The 23,166-nt window shown below is 41.5% G+C and overlaps 1 protein-coding gene across 1 annotated transcript in view; it reads left to right on the top strand.

Moving 5' to 3' along the window:
* Nucleotides 1–23,166, top strand: part of LRP2 (LDL receptor related protein 2) — a 195,170-nt gene that overhangs the window by 158,183 nt on the left and 13,821 nt on the right. The window contains exons 62-70 of the mRNA XM_062196314.1: nucleotides 197–319; nucleotides 2,993–3,121; nucleotides 7,880–8,011; nucleotides 9,300–9,431; nucleotides 11,116–11,259; nucleotides 13,526–13,691; nucleotides 15,338–15,466; nucleotides 18,409–18,629; nucleotides 21,287–21,463. Of these exons, the coding sequence (XP_062052298.1) occupies nucleotides 197–319; nucleotides 2,993–3,121; nucleotides 7,880–8,011; nucleotides 9,300–9,431; nucleotides 11,116–11,259; nucleotides 13,526–13,691; nucleotides 15,338–15,466; nucleotides 18,409–18,629; nucleotides 21,287–21,463 (1,353 nt within the window). The remainder of the gene's footprint in view (nucleotides 1–196; nucleotides 320–2,992; nucleotides 3,122–7,879; nucleotides 8,012–9,299; nucleotides 9,432–11,115; nucleotides 11,260–13,525; nucleotides 13,692–15,337; nucleotides 15,467–18,408; nucleotides 18,630–21,286; nucleotides 21,464–23,166) is intronic.

Below are 23,166 nucleotides of genomic sequence, written 5' to 3'. Positions count from 1 at the left end.
TTGTGTCTTCCTTGTTCCTTGTGTCTAGTACCCTGCACAGGATCTTGTCTGTGCACTAGATACTCAAGAGATATTTGCCATTTGAGTGACTGAATGGACAAATGACACAGGACTGGTGCCAGCATGGAGGTCTTAGACATCGACGCTTCTGTTCAAGTCTAAACTCTCAATTTCGTTTTTCTAACTTGCCTTGCAGTGGGTGTTCCCTGCGATCCACCACACCGTTTCCGGTGTGACAACAGCCGCTGTATATACAGTCATCGGCAGTGCAATGGTGTGGATGACTGTGGAGATGGGACTGATGAGAAAGAGGAACACTGTAAGTAAAAGCCCAGGGGTGGGGGGGTGGGGCAGAGGAAAAAAATCAGGGCGCCCAGTTGTCTGCAGTTTGCCAACCATTTCAGTTTTTTCTGTAGTTCTAAGTTGTGCCTGTGTTTGCTGCTCTCCGCTGGTTTAGTTGTTTATAACACCATACCGTCACATGCATTACTCAGATGCAACTCTGCCCACTTCCCACCTTGCTTGAGCCAGATATTGGCAAATCTCTTTTTTCAGTCTTTAAGCATTTACTATGTTTCCCCATTCTGTTCTCGTAAGAAGATAAATACAAACACTAAGTACTGGTTCAGCCACACTTTCAAATTACTAAGGCAGTTGCTTTCAGAGATGAGATTTGGCCACACTTTAGCCTAGAATGGCTAATTGCTAATTTAGGCATGTGAATGAATATTCCTTCTCAATGCCCAAAGAGATCATCAAAGTAAGACAGTGCAGGTGTTAACAGGGCTTATCCAATATCCTCACTGATATTGTCCAGAAGACAAAAAATGATGCATGGGTTTAAGATAGAAATTTCAAATGGTTGAATTTAATATTTTAAGTAATGAAATATCTGAATTTGGAGTATGTTTTAATATCTATCCATTGGGCTGGCGCCGTGGCTCAACAGGCTAATCCTTCGCCTAGCGGCGCCGGCACATCAGGTTCTAGTCCCGGTCGGGGCGCCAGATTCTGTCCCGGTTGCCCCTCTTCCAGGCCAGCTCTCTGCTATGGCCCGGGAGTGCAGTGGAGGATGGCCCAAGTGCTTGGGCCCTGCACCCACATGGGAGACCAGGAGAAGCACCTGGCTCCTGCCTTCGGATCAGCACGGTGCCCTGGCCGCAGCGTGCTGGCCACGGCGGCCTTTGGAGGGTGAACCAACGGCAAAGGAAGACCTTTCTCTCTGTCTCTCTCTCTCACTGTCCACTCTGCCTGTCCAAATAAATAAATAAATAAATAAAATCTATCCATTGGAAGGAAGAGTGGATTAACTTTTGAGCAGTTTAATTTCCCTAGAAAAAGTCATTCCCAATTTATAATACCTTTTTTGGTCAAAAATTACATTAGTTTGGAAAATTTAGATAAATGCATGTTTTTCCATTTTCCTTTCCTTAAGTCGATGTGGCCTTAAAATGTTCATGTACAGTTCCTGTCCCAGAGGGACCTGGGCCTGTTTTCTTCTTCAGATGGAGAGAGAACAGGGAACTGCACAGCCTAGGGGCTGCACAGCCTTCTTAGCCTACTTCCTGCTTGTAGGAGGGGGAGGGCCCAAGAACCTTGAAGTGTCACGTGTTTGGCAGATCCCTCAGAACCTAGCCACTTGTGATCTAGGAGCTTCCAGACAGTTCTAAAAGTTAATAACCCTGACCCAGTGTTCGTCTGGGGACATAGCTCTTGAACCTGCTTCATTTGCTTGCTCTGTCTCTGTCCTGCACATCTCTCTCCACTGATTGTCACTTTCAGGTTGTCCAGAAAAGTAGCAGGGCATCATTTTATGCAACAATGGTGGTTCTGGATCTTTGTGTCTCAAAGCCTTTTGAAGTTTAGAGTTTTGTAATTGGTTTTTCTGCACTGCACATTTCTGGACTTTATTTTCTTTCCTTCTGCTTATGAATAAACCAGTTCTTCTTTTGGCTTCTCTCTTTTTTAGCACTACCTGGCCAAACTCAGGTGATGGCAACCAATGCACATCATTAACATTCTATTTTCCATTTTTTTAAAAATAAAAATGTATTTATTTGAAAGCAGAGTTACAGAGAGGGAAAGGCAGAGAGAAAAGGGGGAGAGATAGAGAGAAAGAGAGAAAGAGAAAGAGAGGAGAGAGAATTGTCCATCTGCAATTGCAAAGACTAGTCCAGGTTGAAGCCAAGTGCCTGGAACTCCATTTGGGCTTCCCATGTAGGTCACAGGAGCCCAAACACTTGGGCCATCTTCCACTGCTTTCCCAGGCCCATTAGCAGGGAACTGGATCAGTAGTGGAGCAACTGGGATTTGAACTGGTGCCCATATGGAATACTGGTTTTGTAGGTGGCAGCTTAACCTGCTATGCCACAATGTTGGCCCCTAGCATTCTGTTTTCTAATCTCTTTTTGTCGGTTGAGAAGTTCAACAAACCTTCCTATTTTATGCTATTGTATAACATGTGTCTCCACCTTTTCTGCTTCCAGTGTTAGTTTCCTTATTGCCTACTTCCTGGCTGTTTAGCCAGTGCCATAGAGTTTAGGATTTTGTTATGGAAGCACCTTACTTTTCTCATCACTCTATATTATTAAGGATAATACTAGTTGATACTACTTGCTGCCACCAACAAATCCCAAAGTCTCAGTGGTATAATAAAACAAAGATTTGTTTCTTCTTCATTTAAAAACCAGTGTGGGTTGCATAACCATCTTCCATCTTGTAGCTTTGCCACCTGACATGTGGCTTTCAAACCTGCTGTAGCAACAGAGAAGACACAGAGGAGTCACACGGGCTTCCAAGAGACATAGATCACTTACCCCTCAGCTCTTTGGTCAGTTCTAGTCACATGGTTGCAACCTAGCTGCAAGGGAGTCTGGGAAACCTCGGGAAGACTGTGTTCATTTGGCGAGCAATACCTCTCTCTGCCACACAGGGAAGCATCTTGTTTCACAGAAGGAAAAAGATTTGACTCTAACTTGTTCTTAAATTACAGGTAGACCACCAACACCTAGACCTTGTACACAAGATGAATTTAAATGTAGCAGTGGACATTGCATTTCACAGCACTATGTGTGTGATAATGTTGATGACTGTGGTGACCATTCAGATGAAACAGGTTGCAGTAAGTAAATGCTTATTTTTTTACCCCATTGTAGTAACTTGGGCTTACCTGATTAAAGCATGCAATAACAAAAAGAAGATAACAACCCAGTATTTCTTTTTAGTTTACTTTGTTAGGTATTATCATCCCCCCCTTTTTAAAAAAAAGATTTATTTATTTATGATTTGAAAGGCATGTTACAGAGAGACAGAGGCAGAGAGAGCGAGAGAGGTCATCTTCCATCCACTGGTTCACTCCCCAATGGCCACAATGGCCTGAGCTGGGCCGATAGAAGCTGGAAGCCAAAGAGCTTCTTTCAGGTCTCCCATGTGGGTGTGGGGACCCAAGGACTTGGTCCATCTCCTGCTGCTTTCCCAGGCTATAGCAGATAGCTGGATTTGAAGTGGAGCAGCCAGGACTCGAACCGGTGCCCATATGGGATGCCAGCACTGCAGGTGGTGGCTTTACCTGCTGCACCATGGCACCAGCCCCTATCATTTCCTTTTTAATATACAAATAGTTAAATTATTTTAGGAATTAAATAAATTGGTCAGGTTTTCTTGTCATTGAGAGGTTTCAGTCAGGATTTGAACTCTGGTCTACCGAATTGCACAACATATCCTCTGCCCGGCCCATTAGGTGCCTCTCAGCACCTTAAGCTATATATTTTGTTGATCTGTATGTTTTTTCATCTTTCTGTTTTAAAGATTTATTTATTTATTTAGGAGGTAGAGTTATAGACAGAGAGAGGGAAAGAGAGAGAAAGGTCTTCCATCCACTTGTTCACTCCCCAAATGGCCACAATGGCCAGAGCAGGGCCAATCCGAAGCCAGGAGCCTGGAGCTTCTTCCTGGTTTCCCACGTGGATTGCAGGGGCCCAAGCACTTGGGCCATTTTCCACTCAGGCCATCAGCAGGGAGCTGGATCAGAAGAGGAACAGCCAGGACACAAACCGGCACCTATATGGGATGCCAGTGCCACAGGCAGAGGTTTAGCCCACTACACCACAGCACTGGCACACAATTTTTCACCTTATGACAATTGTAGGATCCTTGGCACTTAGGACAAAAGATTTGGGGGCCTTTGATAAAGATGGTAAGGAATATTTACTTTTTTTTAAAGTAGAATGAGGATTTTATGTAGGGAAAGGTTGATGAACAAAACCAAAGGATAATTTGAGTTCAGTATTTTGATGGAAATCTTAGAACGCCAGATCAGTAGTTCACACCTTTGTGGTCTCTTTATACCTCATGGAGTGCTTTCCTACATAGTGTCTAATTTCTTCAGCAAGTTGGCCCACTGGGTCACCGTGACCATCTGCCTGTATAACATAACTCAGGTGACTTGCTTGTGGTCACATAGAATGGCAGAGCAGAATTTGAGCAACTAGGTGATTCCAGGCTAGGTGAGCTGGCCTTGGGGTGGCCCACAGCTGTGGCACTTTGGGCACACAATGACCTCTCCAGACCTCACAGGAAAAAGGCTCTTCACACTCCAAGAGCCTGTAACCTCATCACCCTAGCTAGCTCTGCATGCTTCCAGATTCTTGGGTTTGAATCTGTTGTTGGTTTTTTTTTTCTTCCCCCCTGAGGCACCCAAAGGATTTCCTGGCATTTTTTCTCCTTTGTGCATTGCAGATGGGTGTGACTAACCAGGCAGCCCGAGTTGGGTTGCCATTCATTTCATACACCTTCTCGGGGGAGCTTGGCATTATTGACATAATGAAGTGACTTGATTAAACATTTGAAAAGCATGAAAAGGACAGAATTTGGAAAGCGGGGTGGCAGATTTGGGTTCTGATATCTAGGGGCTGATAATATGAACAGTTTCAGGAGTTTGGAACATTTCCAGGTTAGACGTGGGTCAAACCACTGGTCTCTCTTTTAGTTGCCTTTGCCAATTAAAAGGCTTAACATGGACGACAGCCATATCTATTCAAGTGGCATTTAATTAGAAGCAGGATTTACTTAAAGGAAGCGAATAGTATGGATATTAATTTAGGCATGGAAGCAGCTTCTTTTGACAGCTATTAAATGGATACGTGATTCTTGCTGTGGGCTAATAATTTAACTGAGGCATAGAATTCTTATTTAAAATATCAGTTCTTGGGTGTTACTGATCCACTTGCCTTTTTTTCCCTCCTTATCCTCCCTCTTCCTTTTCGCCCTCCCCCTGCCTTCTCGTTCATAAGAGGATCACTGAGGTATTTAAAACACTTGTTTGATTTCTTTATTCAAATGTACAGCATGTTTTCATATACATAGTGAAATCATTACTGTAGTAAAGCAAATTAGCATACCTATCATCTCACATGGTTATTTGCGTGTGTGTGTATGTTGTAAAACTCACTCTTTTATTCCAGAAACAGAAAGACTTTGACATTTTTCTACTACCTTTAAGAAATCAAGGAAAGATGTTCAGGTTGTGAATATTATTTATGTGATTATAAAGTTTCTGTTTCCTGTCTAATAGTTCTTATTTCTTCTTCATAAAATGAAAATACAGTGTCATATGTTTGAGTTTGGGGCAATCAATTGTTATTTAGATTTAATTAGTGATTTTAAGAAGTTACAAGGAAGTCCTCAAATTTGAGGAAGAATTCCACAATTCTGTGTGGTTTCTGCTCTTGCTAAGGGCTCTTGGTCCAGAAATTTAGGTTTTAAAGCTAGGAGATTTTTATGTCTAACTATGCACATGTGCCCCGCAGAGGTTATGTGACTGGCTCAGAATATCCACATTAAGAGTTTATATGTATCTAGTGTTATAGAGGGGACATCACTACCAACTTTACAGAAATTGTAAATGATTATAAAGGAATACTATGAAAAACCTTATGGCAACAAATTTTACAACTTATGTGAAGTAGAAAAATTCTTAAACACAAAACACTGAAACTGGTTCAAGAAGAAATAGAAAATCTAAATATACTTATTTACCAATGTGTGATTGTGAAGAGCTCAGACTAAATCTTTTATTTTAAGACTTTCTTGTACAGCTTTGAAGTATATATTCCAACGGCAGCATACCATTGAATGTCATTGTGCTTTATCCGATTACTTTTGTTTTTGATACTAAGTGTTTTACTGATGTAGTCATTGTACCTTAAGGGATCCTGAAACATGGTTAAATTCACTTTACTGCATACTGTAGAAGACAGAGAGATAAAAATCTACTTTCCTTTAAAAGAACTGAACCAGGAGATGCCACAGTTTGGCTAATACATTCAGAAGCTTGGGACCAAGAGATGTTCCATCTGAGAATTCCTGATGGAGATAAACACTCCCCTCACTTGTTATTTACGTTCATCTTCATCAGCTTCTCTGTAAGATCTAGGTTCAGGAGTAGATGGAGGCTGAAGATGAAAGAAGCAAACTGATAAGAATGACAAGAATGAAAGCCAGATGGCTGGGGTGGATCTTGGCAGAGACAAGATCTTGGGGCCATGATGATCAGTAAAGTGTAAAGGTGGAGTCTGAGCTGTTGAAAGCCTGCCCTGGAGCAGGCTGTACCCCAAACAGCAGGGATTACAAGGGTGTCCCGTAAGGGTCCTCTAAAAATAAACTCTTGGGCTTTTTTAAAAAAATTTACTATGAAAGTAAAACAATCTAGAAAATAATCAACAATCAAAAATGAAAATAATTTGAATCACATCACTAGGAGAGAAATAATCTTAAAGTTTTGGTGTTCTTTTTCTTTCTTAATATTTAAACAAATTTAAGGAATATTCTATGGTAAATATCAAACTCTGCAATCTTTTCTGATGTTTTTATAGATATCTCCTGGTCAAATTGTTATTTGAAACCATGAATTTTAATGATTATATAACAATACATCATGTAAATAATCATAACTCATTGTTCTAAGATATATGTGTATTCTCACATTTCAGCATCTCTGAAACCAAGATACATCTTACAATTAATGAGATGTTATACTGAAGTTCAATGCTTTCTATTTTAGTGTTAACACAAAGTAGTATCTGTCCGTGGTTTATTACATTTGATAAAATATAAGATAACATAATTTACTCCCTATTGTTGAATATATTTTCAGGTTTTCAATTTTTTCTTGCTATAAAAAATGTCATAATCCTTAAGCTCCTTAAACATAAATCATAGTGCATATTTTTTATTCCTTTCTGAGGGAAAAATCCACTAACATAGAATAACTGGCCAAAAGAGTCTGAATATTTTAAAGTCCTAATACATGCATACATATTACAAAATTCCCTTCTATGTATACCAATTTATGGTTCTAATAGTAGTAGCAGTTACATGAGTTATGACTATGCATTTTGCTGTACCCTGGCCAATAAGTATAATCAATTAATAAATGTTAGGCAAATTATAGTCTTATAACTTTGTAATTTTGCCAATTTATAATTTTGTTGTAACCCTATCACTGTCCTTTATTTATACATCTGTCTGTCTCTCTACATGTCTGTCTATCATCTGTCTGTCTAAGAAACCTGCTCACCCTGGGAGTAAGTGGCGGTAGTTGTGGAGTCATGGGCTTCATAGCTCTCGAGGAGGAGACTGGAAGTGCTGTGTATGAAGGGCAAGTCGCCTGAGAGATCTAACCTCACATTCATTTGTGTAAATGGCTGTCAGGTTATTAGCAGAGGTTAGAATCCTGATGCCTCCCTATCCTCTCAAAGGTTATGAAGACCGGGCTGCTCAAGATATCCCATAGTAGGTTATGGGATACACCACCGACTGTTCAGTTGGGGCTGATCTAGTTTGCACTTCTCATTTCTAATGCTGAGATTTTGTTTTCCAGATCTAGGAAAAAATAGGACATGTGCTGAAAATCTATGTGAACAAAACTGTACTGAATTAAGTGGAGGAGGATTTATCTGCTCCTGTAGACCTGGCTACAAAGCTGGTACTTTGGACAGAAATTCCTGTCAAGGTAGAGTATATATTCCACCAATTCTTATCAGGAAATTATGCTTTTTAGGTTCTCCATTCATTCCCCTTTACTAAACCACTATTTAATTTACTTAATGGGGCTAAACTCATGGTTCTAGGTAATTAAAATGCTCAAGAATGCCAATTTCGTCCGGCGCTGCAGCTCAATAGGCTAATCCTCCGCCTGCGGCGCCAGCACACCAGGTTCTAGTCCCGGTCGGGGCGCCGGATTCTGTCCCGGTTGCCCCTCTTCCAGGCCAGCTCTCTGCTATGGCCCGGAAGTGCAGTGGAGGATGGCCCAAGTCGTTGGGCCCTGCACCCACATGGGAGACCAGGAGAAGCACCTAGCTCCTGCCTTTGCATCGGCGCGGTGCACTGGCTGCAGCGGCCATTGGAGGGTGAACCAATGGCAAAAAGGAAGACCTTTCTCTCTGTCTCTCTCTCTCTCTGTCCACTCTGCCTGTCAAAAAAAAAAATGCCAATTTCTTTTTCCCTCTGTGTGCATGCTGTCTTACCAGTGCCTAGCAAAGTCTTAGCATCAAGTGTGTGCTCAGTTATATCTGTGGAATTGATATGAGTTTTGAGTGCATTGGTGATCATGGCTACTTATTGAACCAATGTGAGATCAAATTTAATAAACAAAAGACTTGCTTTATTCATCTTAAGTCAAACAACATGTGTGCATCATACATATACTTATGCCAGACATAAATGTGTTCAAAAGTTTGGACGTGGAAGGTTGCCTATCAGGATGGTAAGGGATAAGTATGATTTTAGGTGTCTTTTTATTGTTTGAATCTACCGTTTCTACCTCATGATGTGGCATACTCAGATGATGATAAGACATCTTCTGGAAACTGTGGCTTAAGGATTCACCTGAAAAACCAGTGGCTGTTGTTCCTGAAGTTCTTTAGCAGAAGGGACTTGATACCAGGGGACAGCAGTGACAGGTGCCCCCTGAAATAGAAAATGTCCTCTGCTATTGAACAAGTCTTCCTTCTGCAGTTTAAATCCCGTCTCCAATGCTAACCAACTTTGGGACTTTGGGCCTAAATAATAATAGTCCGTACTTCATTGTGGGGTGTGTGTGTGTGTGTTTTAATTTAAAGAGGAGGAACAACCAGGAAGAGCATACAAGACAGCATCTGAAACTTAGTGTTCCCTAAATGTTGCTAGCATTGCTTCCTTTCTCATTGCTCCTTGCTTGTGACAATGGATTTTCAGCAGCAGTAGGTCTCTAAGGAATGGATGGGAGCAGGTATGCATGTTGGTTTTTATTTTGCCCTCAGACATCAACGAGTGTGAGCAATTTGGAGTCTGTCCTCAGAACTGCCAAAATACCAAAGGAAGCTACGAGTGTTTCTGCGCTGATGGCTTCAGGTCCATGAGTGTCCGCTATGGAGAACGGTGTGCAGCTGATGGTATGATGCGTTCATGTCCGGATCAGTTGACTTTTGGGGAAATAAGTGGTGATGAATATGCTGTACCAGGAAATAAACTCTTGACTCTTATGGTCTTATTTGTAACTTGCCAGCTACTTCTCTTCCAAAGCCTGTCTGGTTTCGTTTCCTTTTCCTTTCTTTAAAACAGTAACCCTTAATAACACAGCTTAAAACAATAACCACTCACCTCCCCCCCCCCCCCCCCCCCCCAGGAAATACGTAGGAATTGCAAGAAGAGCCAGGGGTTACTTGTTATTCTGGATTTAGCCTCTTATCCACCTTGTAAGGACTTCAAAAAGTTGACCAGATGCTACCCTTCAGAAGATTCAAACGCGGCCACAACTTGTCTGGGGATAGTTACCAAAAGAAGGAAATTGCCAAGGCCCCTCCCTACCTCCTACTCCACAGAGATCAAGGTTTGAGGCCTTGTAATCTGAGACACAAAAAAGTCACATTCAAGGCCACTCTGCTGACATATCTCTTTTTTATTGTTCATGGACTGCTGATCACAGACAGACAGGAGTCTGGAGCATTCATAACTTCAATCATTATTTTCACATTGTAGCTTAATGCCAGTGTCTGAGAAACATCCTGATAAAAAGTAGTAATAAATACTAGGCAGAAATGACACAAGAAAAAGAATGTAATATGTCAGTGGTATTATACTCAATTTCAGAGGTCTGGTCAAAGTCAGCATTTGCCAAGTAAGAAGTATAGGTCTTTATTTTGAATTTGAAGTTTTTACTACAGGTTAAGGGACTTGGTAAGAATACAGGATAAAATGATCAAAATGACTATTCAGTTTCTTAATATGAATTAGGCTTTTAAAGGCATGCCTTAAACTGGTTCACTTAAATATTTCAGTCTCCAAACATTTTTGACAGTGAAAAAAATTGAGAATGAAGGCATTTGACAATTTACTAATTAAGTAGCAAATTTAAAATTTTTAACTAAGGAGATTATTGAGATAGCATATTTATATAAAACAACGTAAAGATAGAAGAAATATATAAGATTTACTTAAATTGGATTCAGTTGACATTATGCAAGTAAATTACATTTTAAAAATTCTACACAATGCATTTGGGTTGAGTTACCATTGAAATAGTTCCTTTAGGTTAAACAATTTTTTTTAATGGATTTTTCTCATTAGCTAAAAGCTAAATTGAGTCATGGAGCTAATTACCTGCTGAAAGAACCATAAAAATCTGTGAGTACAGAGGGAGGAATGGGAACTTCCTGGTGAACTATTAGTAAGGTTGTGAATCTTGTTTTTCTCCTGTGAGATTGATTGTCTACAGTCTTGTCATTTTTAATGTCAGTGAAGAAATTCAAAACAACTCGGTGAAAATGGGGACTTGGTATAAAAGTTTCATTCTGGCCTTGTCCTAAACTGCCACTGAGGACAAAGAAGAAAGAACTGATAGTATCCCTAGCAGAAATGATAACTTTCCACCCGAGATGGGGACAAGACTGCCCGCAGTCATGGGTTTTGCAGCCGAGTTTGATAGCTTCACTGATGAACAGAATCAGATTCCTATCAAAGTTCATGTCTTTTAAAAGGGGTGGGGAGTGGCCTGCTAAGCACTTTATATCCTCCTTTATAGTTTTAAAAGTTCAAGTAGAATTCAAACAGGTAACATAGCCCTTCATGTGTTTATAGGTAACCCTCCTTTATTGCTACTGCCTGAGAATGTTCGAATTCGAAAATACAATCTCTCCTCGGAGAAGTTTTCAGACTATCTTGAAGATGAAGAGCATATCCAAGCAGTTGACTACGACTGGGACCCTGAGGGCATAGGCCTCAGTGAGTATAAACGTTGGCATCTGTCTCTGTTATTAACTGACTTTGAATTTTAAGATACTGAATGTTGGAGGATTTATTTTGTGATGAATTAATTTTGTTGCATGAATGGAAGAGGAAGCTCTCCTACCCAGCATGTACCTGAAGCCTAACCCTGGCCATGGGTCCCAACCAATGTTTCCTGACTTCTCTCCAAACCTTGTCCCACCTCGGAGTTACCCTTTCTGGCCCGCCTCACATCCCTATTTTAAAGATTTATTTATTTCTTTGAAAGGCAGAGTTCACAGAGAGAGAAGGAGAGGCAGAGAGAGAGAGATTGGTTTTCCATCCACTGATTCACTCCCCAGATGGCCGCAATGGCTGGAGCTGTGCTGATCAGAAGCCAGGAGCCAGGAGCTTCCTCCAAGTCTCTCATGCAGGTGCAGGGGCCCAAGGACTTGGGCCTTCTTCTACTGCTTTCCTAGGACACATCAGAGAGCTGGATCAGAAGTAGAGCAGCCAGGTCTCAAACCAGCGCCCATATGGGATGCTGGCACTGCAGGCGGGGGCTTTACCCACTGTGCCACAGTGCCGGCCCCACATCCCTTATTTTAGTGTCTGTCTTTGCTCATACAGATTGTACCATTGTATATTTGGAAGATTTCTAATCAGACCTCAAAGGCTCAGTTCAAATGTCACCTCCTCTGTGACATCTTTCATAACTCCTCTTGACAGTTCCATGATTTCTCACCATGAGTCTGTAGCATTTGATACATGCTTTTCATAAAGCACGTTACATTGATTCATATGTACAGCTGGTAGACCACACATTTTTCTTCCTACTCCCTAACCATGTGCTCTTTGGAAAGAGATCGAATCGAATTCATGTCTGCATGCCTAGCAGCTGAGTCAACATCTAATTTAGTGGTTGAGGCTCAAGAAATTCAGTTGATGGGCGGGGGGGTGGGGTAGGGAGGCGTTGGCCTAGTGGTTAAGATGCCATGTCCCATAGTACAGCGCCTGGGTGTAATGCCCAACCCCTGCTCCTGATTCCCACTTCCTACTAATGCAGGCCCTGTGATACAGCAGTGATGACTCAAGTGGTTTTGTCCCTGCATCCATGTGGGAGACCTGGATTGAGTTCCTGGGTCCTGGCTTCATCCTGGCCCAGCCCCTGCTGTTGTGAGCATTGGGAGAGTTAACCATCAGATGGAAGCACCCTCTCTCTTTCTGTGTGTGTGTGTGTGTGTGTCTCTCTCCCTTTTCAATAAAGCAATTTTAAAAAGTTTAGTTGAATGAAGAAAAAAGTGAATAGTGCCTGTTATTGAACCATTCATAACTCTGTATAGTTGCAATTAGAAAACTTGTCTTTTAAACAAGGTATTTCTAAAAATTCATGGAAAATAGAAATGGGGAAAAATGATCTGTGCATATGAAGGGTATTCAAAAGGGCCATGGAAAATACATGTTTTGAAAAAACTACATATATTACCTTTTTTTTGTACCAAAATAATCTTTAACTTTTAATTCCATTGTCCATGAACTTTTTGAAGTACCTGGTACATGGCTCCCTCATCTACTAACTTTTTGGCTTGAACAATTGCAACATTTCTAGTTCTCAATTTTTTTATTGGTCAGTGAGTAGTAATCTTGTTCCACCTACTTCCTCTGAGAGTTGTTTTGGAGATCGAATGAGATAATGCATGTTTTGTGTTCTGTCAATGACCATACCAATGTAAGATTTATTATTGCTGTATTTTCATACTTATTCACACAATACAGTAAGATTTTCAAGAATTGTGTGTATCTAGGAGAGCAGAAGGTTCCTACTATATATTTCAAAGTCACGGTCTTCCTAAAATGTCTGCTCTTCACAATGCCTTAGTCTGTACATAAAATAGGACTTCTTAGCTACATGGCCACTGATAGGATGATTTCAAATTCTCCACCATCTGCTCTATTTTATTTATATGCTCTGTTCTGTAATCTAGAACTTGATCCCGATAACAGTAAATAGGCTCTTGGCAGAAAACTATTTTAATGAATTGTCCTTAAATTGAAATGACTAAGGAAATATCAACAAATTAACAATAGATGCAACTTGTAGCTGATAGCTTAAGTATGATAGACTTTGAGGTTTGGTAGTATTAATCTAATTGAGGTATTCATACTATAAAAACAATGAGGTAGAGATATCAGTAAGTGAACAGTAATTCAACTGATTAGACCCCAGATCCTCCCTTACTTGATATTCTCGCCGTGAAACTGACCTGTGTGTCTTCCTCTGTAGGTGTTGTATATTATACTGTGCTGGCACAGGGCTCTGAGTTTGGTGCTATCAAACGTGCCTACATCCCCAACTTTGAATCCGGCAGCAATAATCTCATGCATGAAGAAGACTTGGGCCTGAAATACGTAATGCAGCCAGACGGATTAGCAGTGGACTGGGTTGGAAGGTAAATTTGTCACACATTCCCCACTCTGGCCTATTCTACTTTCCTAGCTAGAGCTCTCTACTGCTCACCACGGCCCATGAGTTAACTGGGCCCAGATATGACAATATCTGGGTTTGCTCTAGCCCTGGCAATCACCTCTGCTTACTGTATTGTGTCACATAAACATTCCAGGTATGCGTTGAAAAGGTTTGGGAAAGTACCCAAGTCAAGATTCTGTGTTACATCTAGGAGGGTATTCTGACTAGCAGAGGTCTGGATTCCAAAATTAAAATTCATTATGGCAGCACTGTTAATTTTGTGAAAAAATGGAGCAGCCTCACAATTATCTCAATGAAGGAGTTGGGATGAAAATTTTCTCTATGGTAATTGTTTTGGGGAGGAACAATCCACGTCTGTGTGTTTAGCAGACTATCTGTTAACACAGATAGGAAATTTGACTTTCCTGAATCTTTGAGTTTGAGTTAATAGAAATGTTGGCTTTGCTCTGTTCTTTTAGACTCTCTAGTACCCCAGGAACCAGAACCCCTCATTTTGGATGACCCCTAAATAAGAAACTTAAGTAGAATCTTCAGGAGATAGACTGAGATGCACACTGACATGTGGAAGTTACTGAACTCCTTTTGGAAGGAGGCTTGCATTGGAGTGACTGTGCTTGGAAAATGTTTACTTGCAAAAGAGCTCAAGCATATATGGAATCCCTCATATTCTTGAAAATGAACGTCTAATGGGAAAACGTTCAAAATGGCAGGCTCAGGGGCTCCCTGGTCTCTGGGAGGATGGAGAATTCATTTGTATTGTGAACTCATTTTTACCTTTTAAACTTGTCTGGTGTTCCTGAAAGGCTGACACTTCTCCAAAGAAGTTGAGTCCCCACTGTACCTTCAAGGCTTACAGGAGACTCATTTCAGCATTTTCTATTAGGAAACTGGATGTCAGAGAGCTGTGATGGGAGTCAGGACTTGAAACTCTGCACGTTAATACGTTCTTCTGAAAACCAATCCCGCAGTGACAGATGTGTCTTCTTGTTTGAAGTTTTGCCTCTTTCTCAACCTTAATGAATGAGAGGATTAAGAAACAGATGGAGCTCTTTCTGCTTGTAAGACACTGAGACCTGCAGCCTTGGAACTGGAAATAAGAGCAGGATGGCCTTGCTGACTATTTAGAAAGGCTGTTTCTGCTCATGTTTGGAGCAGATGCCAGATTCCTGTTGATTCCGTTGGGGGCTCTTTGCTTAGGAGGAAATAGACTCATGGGCAGTCAGAATTTTTTTATTTATTTTTAAAAGATTTATTTATTTACTTGAGAGGTACAGTTACAGACAGAGACAGAGAGACAGAGAGAGCTCTTCCATCCACTGGTCATTCCTTAAATGGCCACAACGGCTGGAGCTGCGCCAATCTAAAGCCAGAAGCCTGGAGCCTCTCTGGGGTCTCCCATACAGGTGCAGGGCCATCTTCTGCTGCTTTCCCAGGTCATAGCAGAGAGCTAGATTGGAAGAGGAGCAGCTGGGATAATTTAGGGTATTCCTGAGAGAAGAACACTGTGTTCTCGTTGGGGGTATCAGAGTAGCTGTCTGTCTCAGCCTTTTCTCTAGAAATGGCCAGTGTAGACTTTGCTGTTGTTTAACTTTGTCTCTCTGAATTCAGGCATATTTACTGGTCAGATGCCGTAAATCAACGAATCGAGGTGGCTAGACTTGATGGAAGGTACCGGAAGTGGCTGATTACCGCCCAGCTGGATCAGCCAGCAGCAATTGTTGTGAATCCAAAACTAGGGTAAGTATTTGTAGGAGTCTTTAATGTTCTAGATTTTTCTACTGGATTCTCATAACATCACACATCTCTAATGATTTTCTTTCCTAATTGTATTGAAATTGTCCTTTGAATTTCTGGACTGGCACCCATGAGTGTGTGAAGAATTAGGATCGATAATTTCTGGTGGAGATATCCTTCAAGTACTTACCTGAGAATCTTTCTGGCTGAATGAATTCCTTTTCAAATTAGAGCTCTGAACTTTAAAGTTCCTTGCGTCTTTCTTTTTTAAAGATTTTATTTATTTATTTGAGAGGTAGATTTACAGACAGAGAGAAAGGTCTTCAATCCACCAGTTTATTCCCCAAATGATGAAATGGCCAGAGCTGAGCCGATCCGAAGCCAGGAGACAGGAGCTTCTTCCAGGTCTCCCACGCGGTTGCAGGGGCACAAGCACTTGGGCCATCGTACACTGCTTTCCTAAGCCATAGCAGAGAGATGGATTGGAAGTGGAGCAGCCGGGAGTCAGACCAGTGCCCATAAGGGATGCCAGCGCTGCAGGTGGAGAATTAACCTACTGTGCCATGGCGCCAGCCCCCCTTGTGGATTTAACTTTTTTTTCAGTGAAGAGTTGTTTTCCTTTCATCTGTATGTTTTAATGTAACTGATTCATTGAAATTCAGCAAGATATTGGGTCATATTTCATGGGGAAAAATTAAATATTTATAGCCAAAATATACATATATAAAAATAGCATGCATAAATACCTCATTATTCATTTGTAGAAATGTTCCATCACCTCAATCTGAAAACCAGTTTTGTCGTTTTTCTCTGCATTTCAAGGCATTTAGTTGAATAATAAAATGAAGGTTTACATATTCAGTTCAGCTTCAGAATAGTGACACTTCTAATTTTTCTTTTGGAATAGTCCCAAATACTTCCTATATTTGGGCCAAAGAAGTCTGGCCCTCAGTAGATAATGCCAATATTTATATATGGAATACTATAAGCTATTATTACTTTGAGCCTATTATATTTCATATTTAACTCATACCCTCAGAAACTCTGTATGAATTTGAAAAATACTTGCCTAATAAGATGAATCTATAATGTGGTCTTGTCCTCAACACCAGCCATTGCTTCTTATGTCTTACCTAAATAAAATCTTAGAAGCAGAGATGCTGTGTACACTAGGGCAGGAATGCTGTGACTGGTTCCTGTGTGCTGTTTAACTTCTGCTATAATTAATCTATAGACCTGTCTTGATATTATGCTCACATTCTGTTATCCCTCCCCTGTTTTTTCGTAGAAGATCCTCATTTTATTCTTTGTAACTTTTTCTCACTGGAATGGATCAGTGCAGTCCTGACAGGGAAGGGAAGTAGGAAAGGAGAAAGAGAAGGATTTAATTGCCAAGAGCGTCAAGGCTTGCCCTCCTACGACCTCCTCATTTGAGAGTCTAGCAATCCACAGTTCTTATAAAGCATCTGTGATATGGGAAACCTTCTTATAGGTGTATATGGTATATGATTTGCCTCTGAGTGGATAGGATGATGAAGGTGCTGACTAATAATAATACCAAGAAAACCATAAAAAGAGCCAGCATTTATTACATTCTTACTGTATGCCTGCCATTATGTTAAAGTTCTATGTATATAAACTCATTTATATCATACAAAAGGCCTATAAAGTAATTTTAACTTTCCAACTCCTATTTACATACCTGGATAAAATAACATCATGTCCTCTTATTCAGCAATTGTTGACTATAATAGAAGGCAGGAGAGGAAACTTGTCACACAGAAACCCTGTGATGGTTCTGCTACTTTCAGGGATTCTGGGATGCTTCAAGAGGGCTTCACAAAGTTCTTGGGAAATGTGTATTATGAAAAAAAACAAACAAAAAAAACAAACCCAAAACTAAGCATGGAATTCAGAAATATTTGCAGCAAAATAATCTTTATTTACACTTTGGCATGACCTTTCTGAAGTACCCTGGTGTATGTAGGAAGTACCATTTGCACTGAACTTGGAAACTTGGGATCCATTAAGTAATGCAACAGGTGGTAAAGTATCGGTGTGACTGAGGGTGATGAGGGGCTGCTTCCTGGGGAAGTGGGGCGAGTGTAGGAGCTGGAAGGGTGTCCTGCACACAGACAGGCAGCAGGAGTGAGAGTCTGTTCTTAAGCTCAGTAAATAATACAAACAAAGTCATGATGGAAAAGATCTTTCTGTGGACCTTTTTCTTGATATTTATTACCTTTTAAAAATACAGTTCATGTCATATAATTTACTCACAATGTACAGTCAGTGGCTTTTAATATATTCACAGAGGTGTGTAAACACCACCATAATCAATTTAAGAGAGACCCTGAATCCCTTACCCAGCAACCCCCAGTCCTGTTTGTTCCCCTTCTTCAATCCTAAGTAACCAGTAATCTTCGTTCTGTCTCTATAGATTTTCCCACTCTATACATTTCCTACCAGTGGAGTCATACAGTATGTGGGCCTTTGTGACTGCCTTCTTTCACATGTCTACTTTTTTTTAATGAAAACTAAACGAAGTGATATTTGCCAATTGTTGAGACTTTGTGACAGACTTCAGACCAACACCGTATTAAAGAGAAAGGACTCTGGCCATGTTGTTTCCAAAGCCCAAGTTTGTCTAAAATCCACACATTCCTCAATAGAATTGTAGGGTTGATCCCCTGATGATTGTTTAGGCTGGTGAATGCAAAGCCATGGCTGTTAGACCACAGAGGGCCCATGTTTGGCTGGCCAATTTTTATTAAGGAAGGGTAGCCTTTAGGAATGGCAGGCCACACATGCTCATGTAAAATCAATGCCACTTAGGACCCAGCTCTCGGGCAAACAGAAGATTACGCTGTTGGTAACACCCCATGCTCCACCATAGCTGAGAAGCTCTCTTAGAGGAGTTGTTTCAATGAAGAAACCTTCTGTTGCAGGCTCATGTATTGGACTGACTGGGGGAAAGAGCCTAAAATTGAGTCTGCCTGGATGAATGGGGAACATCGCAACGTCTTGGTTTCTCAGGACCTTGGGTGGCCAACTGGCCTTTCAATTGATTATTTGAACAACAACCAGATCTACTGGAGTGACTTGAAGGAGGACATTATTGAAACCATGAAATATGATGGGACTGACAGAAGAATCATTTCACATGGAGGTAAGGACTGAGTTAGAATTTAATGTATTACATAATTAATTAACAGATTTCTAGTTTCCTTGTCCATTTTTTTCATTTATTAAACTTTTATTTAATGAATATAAATTTCCAAAGTACAGCTTATGGGTTACAATGGCTTCCCCCCTCCCATAACTTCCCTCCCGCCCGCAACCCTCCCCTTTCCCGCTCCCTCTCCCCTTCCAATCACATCATGATTCATTTTCAATTCTCTTTATATACAGAAGATCAGTTTAGTATATATTAGGTAAGGATTTCAACAGTTTGCCCCATATAGCAACACAAAGTGAAAAAAATACTGTTGGAGTACTAGTTACAGCATTAAATAACAGTGTACAGCACATTAAAGACAGAGATCCTACATAATATTTTTTTAAAATTAATTAATTTTCTATGCCATTTCCAATTTAACACCAGGGTTTTTTTCATTTCCAATTATATATATATTATTATATTATATATATAATTAGTATATATATATAATTAGTAAAGATTTCATCAGTTTGTACCCACACAGAAATACAAAGTGTAAAAATACTGTTTCAGTACTAGTTATAGCATCACTTCACATTAGACAACCTATTAAGGACAGATCCCACATGGGATGTGAGTACACAGTGACTCCTGTTGCTGACTTAACAATTTGACACTCTTGTTTATGGCGTCAATAATCTCCCTAGGCTCTAGTCATGAGTTGCCAAGGCTATGGAAGCCTTTAGAGTTCGCTGACTTTGATCTTATTCCGATAGGGTCATAGTCAAAGTGGAAGTTCTCTCCTCCCTTCAGAGAAAGGTACCTCCTTGTCCATTTTTTCTTTTTCTTTCCTTCTTTTCTTTTTTCTTTTCTTTTCTTTCTTTCTTTCTTTTTTTTTTGACAGGCAGAGTGGACAGTGAGAGAGACAGAGAGAAAGGTCTTCCTTTGCCATTGGTTCACCCTCCAATGGCCACCGCAGCTGGCGCGCTGCGGCTGGTGCACCGCGCCGATGCAAAGGCAGGAGCCAGGTGCTTCTCCTGGTCTCCCATGGGGTGCAGGGCCCAAGCACTTGGGCCATCCTCCACTGCACTCCCTGGCCACAGCAGAGAGCTGGCCTGGAAGAGGGGCAACCAGGACAGAATCTGGTGCCCCGACTGGGACTAGAACCCGGTGTTGCAAGGCGGAGGATTAGCCGGATTAGCCTATTGAGCCGTGGCGCCGGCCTCCTTGTCCATTTTTTCAAGAGGAACCCTGATCTTAGGACATGGCTCACATAGTTTTCTTTTTCTTTTCTTTTCTTTTTTTTTTTTTTTTAAGATTTGTATTTGATAGTCAGAGTTAGTTGCAGAGAGGGGAGGAGGGAGAACAATCTTCCATCTGCTGGTTCACTCCTCATATGGCCACAATAGCCAGGACTGAGTCAGGCCAAAGCCAGGAGTCAAGACCCTCCTCCAGGTCTCCCACATGGGTGGCAGGGGCTGAAATGCGTGGGCCATCTTCCACTGCTTTTCCCAAGCCATGAGCGGGGAAGTGGATTGTAAGTGGAGCAACTGGGACTTGAATTAGCACCCATATGGGATGCTGGTGTTGTAGGTGGTGGCCTTACCTGCTCTGCCAGTGCTGGCCCCCCATAGTTTCTTAGATACCTGTATCCACCCCAACTGTCAGATGCTGAATTAAATGCAACTTAATCCATTAGCAATAACTCAAGCCTTTTTAGTCCCTTTTACAAATTTTTTTTTTTGTTTTGACAGGCAGAGTGGATAGTGAGAGAGAGAGACAGAGAGAAAGGTCTTCCTTTTTGCCGTTGGTTCACCCGCCAATGGCCGCTGCGACCCGCGCATCGTGCTGATCCGAAGCCAGGAGCCAGGTGCTTCTCCTGGTCTCCCATGCGGGTGCAGGGCCCAAGCACTTGGGCCATCCTCCACTGCCTTCCCGGGCCATAGCAGAGAGCTGGCCTGGAAGAGGGGCAACCAGGATAGAATCCGGCACCCCAATCGGGACTAGAACCCGGTGTGCCAGCACCGCAAGGCAGAGGATTAGCCTGTTAAGCCACGGCGCCGGCCCCTTTTACGTAATTTTTAAAAATGCTTCTCAGCAATTGAAATACTAAGAAATACTGAAAAATAATGAAATAACTGAGATTTTCATGTTAAGTTGCTCTGTTAGAGGTGGCATTAATCCATGTCTAACCACTTGTAGACACGTTCATTTTCAGTGTGTCAGCTTGCTGATTATGGACAACTGGAAGCATGTAGAAGGAGAGGGGCCTTTTGTTTTCTTATCCAGGTTCTGCAGAACTGCAATGATCTAGTATACATCACATCTTTCCTACCTGATTAGTGATATCTTATGTTCAAAAGAAAAATAAATCTCTGGCAAATTGCTCTCCAAAAATGAAATATAATCATCAACTTGACAGTGACCTAGTGCCCTATGATTGGTGTAGGACAGCATGTGCTAACCTAGTTTAGTTTCTGTTATCACGATGTCCCATTGCAGCACACGTTTTTGTGATCAGAATAAGGAAAGTCTTACCAACTTTTGCTGGAGTTTTAAGGCCTTGTATTAGAGATTAATTCAAGCAGAATAACACCGGACATGGAAATAGGGATGGGTATTTTCTTTTCAATAACCTTCTTTTGTTTTTCTCCTTGTGTAAACAGCAATGAAACCTTACAGTCTGGATATCTTTGAAGATCAGTTATACTGGGTATCTAAGGAGAAGGGAGAAGTGTGGAAACAAGATAAATTTGGGCAAGGAGAGAAAGAGAAAATGCTGGTCGTGAACCCCTGGCTTACTCAGATTCGAATATTTCATCAACTCAGATATAACAAGTCAGGTAGGTAGTCACCAACTTTGGGGTAAGATGTTTCTGATTATCTCAAAAGCTTACTTCAAAATAATGGCTATATTGTTGGAAAGTGGCATTATAATAGGCTAATTTCTTAGTGCATAAAAGGTGTGTGTGTGTGTGTGTGTGTGGTTTAACAATTTTGACCAAACAAAGATAAAATTGGAGGTTGAATGACATTATACAAGCCATCAGCAGATAAAAAGCAAAAGCATTTCCTTTCTCATTGTTGTCTGAAGTTAAGGAAATACATTTCTGAGCCACAGAGTCCAGCAGGCAACATGCCCCTGCAAAGTGCTGAGTTAACAGGTCACAAAATGGTTTCATGGACATCAGATATCTTACTCATTACTCATATTACCTGAGATATGTGGACCTGAGTTCAAAACTGTCAGTCAAAGACATTTCTGCTTCCTCCCCTCTTCTCATGTCCTTCGATCTGGGTTCTGCTTCATCTGGCCGCCTGTTCTAATTGCCTGTGTCTAACAGTGTTTGGAGCAAAATGCAAAGGAAGGGCAGTTTTTGACACGAGGAAAGGAAACACCCTTTACCAAGTTCTGTACGTTGGTTCTCTCTTTAATATTCACTCATATGTTTGTTACTTCAATTAATCTCCAAAACCTTATAAAGAGATTTTATTCTCATCTCAGATAAGGAAATGGAGGTTAAGAGAGATTTAATATCTTGAGTACTTAAGTGGCACAGCTAATGTATGAGTTTTATGCTCAGAAATGACTTTTTTAAGGATTTATTTATTTATTTGAAAGTCAGATTTACACAAAGAGAGGAGAGGCAGAGAAAGAGATAGAGAGAGAGAGAGAGAGAGAGAGAGAGGTCTTCCATCTGATGGTTCACTCCCCAGATGGCCACAACAGTCAGAGCTGCACCAATCCGAAGCCAGGAGCCAGGAGCTTCTTCCGGGTCTCCCACGTGGGTGCAGGGGCCCAAGGACTTGAGCCATCTTCTACTGCTTTCCCAGGCCATAGTAGAGAGCTGGATTGGAAGTGGAGCAGCCAGGTCTTGAACTGGCACCCATATGGGATGCCAGCACTTCAGTTCAGGGCATTAACCCGCTGCACCACAGTGCCGGCCCCAGAAATGATTCTGAAGTTTAAATTTGTCCAACCCAAGCTCAGTGTCTTTCTTTTCTGGTTCAATAGTCAACATGCTGAGTTCCAGGTTGAACTGCCTTCCCATCCCTCTATTGGGAATCAAGGGTAGAGCCCGAGGTCCTCTTAAGTCCACTGATATTCTGAGACCCAAGACAGCCACGGCAGATTGCAGCTCAGAGCTGAGAAGCCCGGATTAGAGTAGTGGCGAATGTCTTTGCCGAGGAGTGGCTCTTCTGTGGCTGGTAGTGTCTGTCCCTGCTCAGCCCCTCTACACAGCATTCCAGATCTACCAACACAGCAGCACTTTGTTCTGCAGCTCTCAGCCCCAGGTGGGGCCCCCGCCAGCCTCCATGGAGAAGGCAGAGAAAAGTCTGGAGACTTCTTGAAACAAAAGCATCTCAGCCCATGGTTGCTCTGGGCCCCCTTTGGAAAGTGCTGGTTGAGATGGAGCCCAGAGCCCCAGCCCAGATTGCTAGCTCTCATATTTTAGCATGCATCTGAATCATTTGGGGAGCTTGTTAAATATGAGTTGGTGGGCCCTCCTATGGTGTTCATTTAACATGCCTGATGTGGCCTAAG

This window comes from Lepus europaeus, chromosome 1, assembly GCF_033115175.1.
Source record: "Lepus europaeus isolate LE1 chromosome 1, mLepTim1.pri, whole genome shotgun sequence".
Taxonomy (NCBI): domain Eukaryota; kingdom Metazoa; phylum Chordata; class Mammalia; order Lagomorpha; family Leporidae; genus Lepus; species Lepus europaeus.
The sequence above is the reverse complement of the archived record's forward strand: the minus strand, read 5'-3'. Positions and strand labels throughout refer to the sequence as shown.